This window comes from Pteronotus mesoamericanus, unplaced genomic scaffold (genome assembly GCF_021234165.1).
Source record: "Pteronotus mesoamericanus isolate MK-2021 breed Mesoamerican mustached bat unplaced genomic scaffold, CSHL_Meso_final contig_58, whole genome shotgun sequence".
Lineage (NCBI taxonomy): Eukaryota > Metazoa > Chordata > Mammalia > Chiroptera > Mormoopidae > Pteronotus > Pteronotus mesoamericanus.
In genome coordinates this window covers 5,594,790-5,603,601 of record NW_026555205.1, presented here as the reverse complement: position 1 = coordinate 5,603,601, position 8,812 = coordinate 5,594,790, and the positions used below count along the sequence as shown (strand labels likewise).

General features: G+C 36.5%; 1 protein-coding gene across 4 annotated transcripts in view; it reads left to right on the top strand.

The window, feature by feature from the left end:
* The first annotated feature begins 1,824 nt into the window (after nucleotides 1-1,824).
* Nucleotides 1,825-8,812, top strand: part of PAK3 (p21 (RAC1) activated kinase 3) — a 157,134-nt gene continuing 150,146 nt past the window's right edge. For all 4 annotated transcript variants that reach the window (XM_054580363.1, XM_054580362.1, XM_054580361.1 and 1 more), the window contains exon 1: nucleotides 1,825-1,999. In XM_054580363.1, the coding sequence (XP_054436338.1) occupies nucleotides 1,825-1,999 (175 nt within the window). The remainder of the gene's footprint in view (nucleotides 2,000-8,812) is intronic.

Sequence of the window (8,812 nt, the reverse complement as noted above, 5' to 3'; positions counted from 1 at the left end):
GTAAAATTTAAAAATTTTTCAACATTGCATAATGTAACCTAATTAGAGTTCATTAATGAAAATAATAAACATTGTAACAACTGAAGGGTTAAAAATAATTATGATGGATTATTTCTCATTATTACAGGTAATAAGATCCTGCTTTTGTTATTATTGTGGTAGTACTTAGGTTTGTTTATAGTAAATGTTGGAATGAAGTGATGCACTAAGTTGTGCTTGGAGAGTTCTTATGCTTCTAAATCAGTGCCGGTTAATACTTGATGAATTTACAGAGATTTTATTGCAATGGGATTTGATTTTTCTTTTATTCAAACTGGAGATTCACTTGGAAGATGCTTTTAACACCTGGCTAGCCATGGCAAGTTTCAGGCCCATAATGAAAGACTTGAATTTGAATAGGAAAACAACTGGAAACAGAAACATTTCCATGGGGAATCCATGCTTTTCCATACCACTTTACCCTCTCAGTGGGATGAAATCCAAATATATTCATTCAGCCCTAAGCACATTATGCAAAAGAATAATGAAATTAAGAGCAAACAAGTTGCTAAAACCCAGACCGGTTCTTACGACCATGTGACCCCTGTCAACTTCTTTGTTCCCTGTTCCAGGACATAAAATATGACAAGCAGTAAGCTTTTAGTGTCTCCTCAGGAAATGGTCCTCTACTTGGAGCTCCTCTTGGCTCATGGTGACATTTGACTCAGCTTTATCTTCTATGTGCTACTTGAAGTGGGGAATTGTGTTTTCTATCTATCCATCCCAATTCTGCTGAAACTGCCAGGTCTACTAGATTGCTTCTCAGTTATTTTTTCATAAAACCGTAGAGTGTAAATCAGGTACACACCAGGTAAGAGTCAGACACCAAAGACATCTCAATGTCAAAGAAGCCAACAAATCATTCTTTAAAAAAATAATATTCACATCATGTATGTTTTTTTAAAGATTTTACTTATTTTTAGAGAGGGGGGAAAGGAGGGAGAGAGAGAAACATCTATATGTGAGAGAAACATTGATTGGTTGCCTCTTGAATGCCCCCAACCTGAGGTCTGGCCCACAATTCAGACATGTACCCTGACCAGGAATCTAACTGGCAACCTTTTGGTTTGCAGGCCAGAACACAATCCAGTGAGCCACACCAGCCAGGGCAAAATCGTTCTTGTGGGCCATTAAAAATCAACAGGCAAACCTGTGTCAATTCTGGATTCTGAGGATGTTATGCTACACTACCATGGCAATCATCAGGATGTAATTTTTTAAAAATTATGTTTATTCTATTACAGTTGTCTCAATTTTTCCCCCTTTTCCCTTCTCTTCCCATTCCACCCCCCACCTCGCTCCCACAGTCAATTCCCACACTGTTGTCAATGTCCATGGGTCATGCATACATGTTCTTTGTCTAGTCCCTTCCCCTTCTTTCCACCATTGTCCTTCTTCCCCATCCCCTCTGGATAGAATTTTTTAAAAAATCAGGTTGTAAATTGTTCATTAAAAGACTGAGTGAACAGCAGAAAATAGAGCTTCATCATGAGGAAAGGAAGAGACCTATGTGTTTGTGTGTGCGTATTGAAAAGCCATTAATCATTGCCTTCACTTTTCTCTTTTGGAAATTGCACTGCTAATCTTTAGGGAGGCAGTACCTTTCCCTCTTGAAAAGAAACCCCTCAAACGGTTACTAAAAAACCTGAAACAAAAAAAAAAGTTTATGTTTCTAAGATGTTAAAATCCCCATATTTACTAGATTGCTTTTTTTTAGACCAGTTCTTTCTTAACTCCTGTTTTCTCCTCCTCCTTTAGGAGCTGTGCAATTAGTTGTAACTGAAAATGTCTGACAGTCTGGATAATGAAGAGAAACCCCCAGCTCCCCCACTGAGGATGAATAGTAACAACCGGGATTCTTCAACACTCAACCACAGCTCCAAACCACTTCCCATGGCCCCTGAAGAGAAGAATAAGAAAGCCAGGCTTCGCTCTATCTTCCCAGGAGGAGGGGATAAAAGTAAAGTATCAGTGGCTGGGCATTCAAAAGGGGCTAGTTTATTCTCTCATTGTCACTTTCTTTCTTGGGTAGTCATTTCTTGGCATTGACTGTTTGGGGCCTGCCTAACCTTTATGTCTACTTCTTTAGAGGTTGCATTTTGTCAGAAGTTCATGTTTGATTGACGTCTGTGGTTTACAGAAAATATACTTTTGTTATGTTTACCTTTTACATAAAATTGAATTCATAGTGTTAATTCAAGGTAAATCATAGCAATAGTACTGTCTTGAATATATAAACAGTGACTTTCTTTCTGATAATTTAGAGGAGAATTTACAGTAATCCTTTCCAAACTGCAAGCTCTCCTTATTGGAAATTGAACTATAGGTGGATTTACTTCTGTATACCTTTTTGACAGCTGTGAAAATTTTGAACTGAGTATGTGGGAGTCAGTCCAAGTTGCCACATTACTGTCTCTCTGACTATATCACAGTGTGGGAAGAAATTTCTGAGTCATTTGTTTTCCTCTCATCTTCTGCCAGTTGTCCCCTACACAGTCAGCCTTATTTGTACTGGATATCACAATGGTATATTTTCATTTATCCTTGTGTTGTTCATAACACTATTTGGTGCTTAAATATCATATGCTTACACTTTGTAACACTGGGAGATTTAAAATTTCTAGTAAGTAATTTCCAGGTTGGGTTACTTAGCATAAAGTTTAAATATGGCTTTTATAAATGTGACTTTTGAGGCAGAAGAGAGTGAATGAAGTACAGGGACACTGTTACCACAAAAAGTTACCAAAAGAGCAAAAAGGGTGATATCTTTAGAAGAGAAAAGAGACATTCCTGAATTGCTTCTTCAAGGTAAACCAAATAGTTTTATATAGGTTGCTTTCATGGTGTTAATGAATCCTCAATTAGTACCATAAGGAAAGCTGAAACTCTTATTAAGGTCAGTATTGTCTCTTAAAACCTGTATCACTTAAGAGATGCTTTATCCCTTGTGACGTAAGGATGGGAAAGATGAAAATGATGTTAAATATCTGGATTAAAGACAAGCAAAATAATAAGGACACACTTTCCATGTAAGGGATCTGTGACCATGCAAGAGGAATTTTTGAAGACATGTTTTCAGACACTGAAGTGGGTCCAGAAATTTTTGTGAGGAACAAGGGATAGTTTGAGAAATTTTTGATATGCCATGATCTGGAGACCAAGTTTTATGTGGCAGTGGTGCCAAAGAAAGAACTAATAGAGCCTGCAGCTTCTGTGTTGTATCCATCACAATAAAGTGATTGAGGAAGAGAATTATGTACCAGTGCAAATCTGTGGTGCTGTTGAGACTACCATGCTTTGGAAGCCATTGAACAATCTCACTTTCCCTTTTGAAGAGTAGGAGCCAATCAATGCTGGCATGAGGTCAGCAGAAATAGGGAGGCTTACATTTGTGTTTTGTGCCACTACTTCAGGTGACCTCATAGTGAAACAATTACTAGTCTACAGAAAACTCTTACCAAATCTTTCCAGAGGAAAAAACTCAGCCAAGTTTCCAGTGTACTTGCATGCAAATAGAAAAGCTTGGATGACCCTTCTCCATAAGGAATTGCTTGAAAAGTATTTTCTTGTGGAAGTTCGAGACTATTTTTAAAAAAAAATCTTGAATTCAAAATCCTGCCGATTTTCCACAGTCCTTTCGGCATCTCAGATGTACTTGCCAATGTGCATCTTAATGTTAAGTGTGTCTTTATAACTAATCTCATGTCTCACATACTCAAGTCCTCAGATCAGTGTTTCAAACAGTCATTCAGAATCTCACAAAGTTTCCTCTTTCTGAAGGAAACTTTCTGTGTGGCATTCCTAAACCACCATTAATACTATACTCTTAATAAAAGAGGTATTAGATAATTTAACAGGGCCTGTCGTTAATGCGCTGAGAGAAAATTTGGCTAGATATGGTGAAATATCTTTCAGCAATCCTTTCTGGAGGCAGAAAAAAAATCTTTGGACCAAGAAGGACCTATGGGTGCAGATGAACATTTGGCATAGGAACAGTCATTGGCTGAAGTGGAATCCGAACCTCTTGATACTAAAGTGATGTGATGCTGCTAGAAGATGACTTTCAGGAAACTTCCAGTACCCCAGGGATGATTATCAGAAGTGATGATGAAGATACTTAGGATCTATGGAACTGGAGCAACAGGAACAAATATTTTAGGGCAAGATTAAAACCTCCCCAAGAAAGTAGTGAAAACTGATACCTTTACATGTTAGACTTTACCTATAAAGAGGTGCTGTGATGCCTTCCAAAAATATTGCATTAGACAGAAACCATCTTTCAGCAGGATTTAAATCATCAAATAGTGCCATTTAATACCATTTCTGAATAGCTGATAAGCTGCCTCCATGGTATGTTCAAATGATTTAATTGAACTATTTAAAGAGGTTCTAAGAGTCTTTTGACAATACCGTATTGGGAAGAAAGCAAATTCAGAAGAGCATAAGTTATCAAGTAATGCCATTTAAATACCATTGCTGAACAGCTGATAATCTGCCTTCAGGAAAAGCTTCAATAATTTAATTTGAACTCTATACCAAAGTGCTAAAGTATCTTCAGAAAAGCCTTGAGAAGACAGAAGTCATCTTCAGAAGAACTAAAGTCATTAAGTTGTACCACTTAAAATCACTTGCTTGATAGGGGTTAAGTCATAAGCAAGTTGTTAAAATTTCAGGATTAGACTTAGATGACTCTGAGTGTATGGAAAGCCATGATTTCCGTAACAGCCCACCTCTGTTCATTGCTTCGCTCTCACTGCTAATGAGTGGTACATCTTCATCATCTCTGGAAATCATCTTAGGATCAAAATGGAAACTATGTAGAGCCTGTCATTTTTACTAATTTAAGCTATGTAAACTTTCATTATTATTTTTATGTAATATGCTGTTGTTATTGTTTTTGTTTTACTATGCAAAGAAGTATTTATGAGGGCTTTCAAAGTTTATATGTAGCCTCACTTCCCTTGCTCTTTTTATTACCTCCTAAAAAAATAATTTCATCAGCTGAACTCTCCTACCTTGTGGGTCTCCTATTCGATAATAGGACCTTCATAGGTAGGGAGGGGTTACTGTTTACATGTTTCTGCCTCTCAGTGACTGCTTGAGTTACACCACTGTCAGTCTTGAATGAATGGAAAGAGCACTGGACTTAGATTCTGGAGGCCTGGGTACAAATCTACCTCTGCCACTGATTATTGTGACTTTGGGGTAGTCACTTAGTTTCTCTGAGCCTCAGTTTCATCACCTATTAAATGAGGCAAGTAATATCTAGCCTATATCACAAGATTTTCCTCATAAACATATATAATTCTAAATATCAGGGTGCTTTTAAAATAAATTTAATATTTTAAATTTAAATAAAATAAATTTTATAATTATTAAGTGCTTAATAATTGAGATGTTATTAGATTTACATCACTCTGGACCCTAGAAACAAACAACCAAAAACTAGATTTTAGAATTCTTCTTTCTTTCTTTCAGTAACTTTTTTCCTCACTAGAATTTATATATCAATTATAGAAAATAGAAAAACTGAAATTTCCCATAATTCAACAGGACAATGATAACTGGCTGGGTTGGTATTTTTACTCCTAGTTCTTCTTCTTCACATCATAGAGGTATTTTTCATCAGTATCAAAAACTTTGCAAAATAAAGACAAGCACATAGAAAAAAATGAAAATTGCCTATATTTACAAATCTCAGAAACAATGTTAACATTTCAGTGGATTTCTTTTCAGAGTTTTTTATGGCTGTATAAAGGCATATTTTTACATAGTTAAGATCATAATATATACAGTTTTATATCTTGCTTTTTCACTTTACGTTTTTGTCATTTTTTAATATTTTTAAAAAAGTTTTTATAAATATTTTGTTGATGGTATATAATATTTCATCATACAGTGGCAACAGTGGCATCATGGTTTATTTAACTATTTCTTTTTATTGGATATTTGGGGGCCTTTCCAAATTTTTGATATAAATAATGTCACAATGTCTACTTCTTTAGTTAAATGAAAATACTTGCTTTGGTGACAGCAGAAATTTTTGCTTATTTGTTTTAAGAAGTCTCTTTAACAGCTACATTTCATTGAACAAATAGAACTTCAAGAGACAGGTAGAAAAAAAATAAGAAGTAGTGGATGTAGAAGATCAACGATTTTTGTTGGAGACTATTCCAGGAGCTGAATATTGGTATTAGAGCAAATTAGTTTTCAGAATTAGATCAGAAAAAGGACATCCTGAACAAGTGTTTTCCTTTTATTTTATATAACCTATGAAGTGTGATACTGATCAGGTTTCTCTTTTGTTGGCTATGAGAAAGCTTGGAGCCAAATGTGTGGCCCACACATAGCACTTATCAGGGACTCTATGGTATGTATGCACTTTGTATTAGCGTTTTTCCAAGCTCCGTTTTACGTTCCTATCTTTTTTGTTCCTTTTAATTTCTTATCTACTTTCAATTTATGCTATCATATTTTGTGTATTCGTGTAAGCCACCTCATATCCATTTTGGAACAAGGTGGAGAATAAATACATTAATAAGTAAATAAATACGTGAAAAATTACACAGGCAGTGAGGCAAATGAATCTGCCAGGACTCTGAAAATGGCACAGTACCTCTAAGAATAATCAATATTAAGGACTTGAACCTTGGAAGAACATGTGAGAACGAAGCAAGTAAGGCTGCATTTGGAGGTGATGTGGTCTTTGTGACTTCTGTGTCTTCTGAAGCATGCTTATGTGTCTTGTGTCTTGGGCTGCACTTGAGCATCAGGTGTGTTTCAGAGTACATGAAATGGTGTGTGAAGGGCTATGTCTTTAAAGAGCACAGTTCGTGTGCATTTTGTTTGTGGGGAATCCAGAGAGATTTGGAAGCTGGTGAGCCTGGGAATCAAGTAAAGTCCCCTCTTCCTAGAGGAGTATTAAGAGATAGTGGGATATAAATCAAGACAGACAGGAAGTGACCTACCACTTACTGACTGAGCTATGCAGTTTTCCAGGCACCGTACATATAGTCTTTAAATCCTTACAACCACTCTGCATTATCCCCTTTTTAAAGATAAGGCAATTTAAATTCAAAGTGTTTAAATAGACAACCTAACATGACATAGCAAATGGTGGAAGCCAGAACTATCCTAGGTCTCCCAGACTCCAAACCCTATGGTTGTTCTATACTCTAGAACATGGCCTTGCAATAGAACAAAAGGAATATGTGGGAAACTACATTCCTAGCATCCAAAAGCCAGCAGTCGCTTTCATTTTTCCTTAAGAATATAATACTGTGCTTTGAAACTTTTCTCACTCCAGAAAAGCAGACTTCATTTTTAGCACCACTCAGTAAGAAAGAAAGAAAATTTTTTCATGTTTTTAAAACAAATTATGGGGAGAAATATTCTTCATAATAGATGTATGCTAACATTTGATTTGGGTGTTTTGTGGATAAGATTATCATTTGGTGTGTGTACTTTACAGGCTTGAATACTGCTTACTTTAGAAAGTTGAGGCTCTAAATGAGTATGCTCATATATATGAAGAAGTTCTTAAAGTGCCATATAGTGTGTTATTGTATTTCATATATATTGTTCTAATTCCTAGAGTATGTTATTTTCTATATATACTACACAGCAGAAAGCATTACTGTGCAGTAATTATGTTAAAGAAGACTCTCACTTATCCTATGGTCTTGTTAATCAAATGTTTTGGACAATGCACGTTGCTACCTTTCATCTAATTAATGCACAATAAAAATACTTAGTGTGATAACTAGACTGAAAAGTATGCAGTCTTTCTTCGGTGATGCTGAAGACCCTTTGAGATCTTGAGTAGCTCAAAGTTATTACCATTGCAACAACAATGAATGGGAGTCTCAATTAATTGTGGGTTCTATTACCAGAATGCCAGATGTCAGAGACTGCTACATCTTGAATGGTGTTTATATTCCTCTTGCTTCTCCAAAGTAGACCATACAGCTCAGCAAAGAATGATCTTTGGAGATCATTGCACTACCCTTTGGAAAGCCTGAATGGCATGACATCTTGCTTGTCCTCCAGGGTCAGTGCTGTGCCCCAGGAGAAAAACTTCCTATACTACTCCCTTACTCTTGTAGGTCTCCTGTGGTTGAAATGGGAAGAAGGTGGGATAATGATGCATTTTATCTACTAGGGCCTGTGCTTCCACTTCAAAGTTAATAAACAGGGAAATTGGGCACAAATATGGGAGCCTACTAAAACCAGCAGCCAAATTCAAGACAAGTATGGATTGTAGGATTGGGAGAGGTATATGAGGGGAGACCAAGAAAATAAGGGAATTATCTTCTGCAGAGTGGGCCCCTTTTAGTATAGTCTTTCCCCACTAGGTGCATGTTCTGTGAACCCATCTGTATCACTGTACCAGCTGGTGTTGTGAGAGGCTGTGTTCAACTTTAGTTATTATTTTTTTGAAGGTGCTTTCATCACGTTTGCCATTTCATGAAAGGTGATTTATGAACACACCTGCTCACACTGTGTTGAGTGTTCAGCAGTTTTTGACGAAAAACGGCATGATTCCTGTTCTCCGCCCTTCAGATTCACCCAATCTCACACCAAGCAACTTTTTTTGGTTTCCCTGGATGAGAAAAGCTCTCAAAGGGAAACCTTTGCAATGTGGAAGAGGTGAAACAAAAAAAATATCAGAAGCACTAAAAGGCATCAAAATTGATGATTTCAAAAACTGTTTTGAGCAGTGGAGAAAATGTCTTGGTAGGTGTATTACATAAAGTGGAGAATACTTCGAATG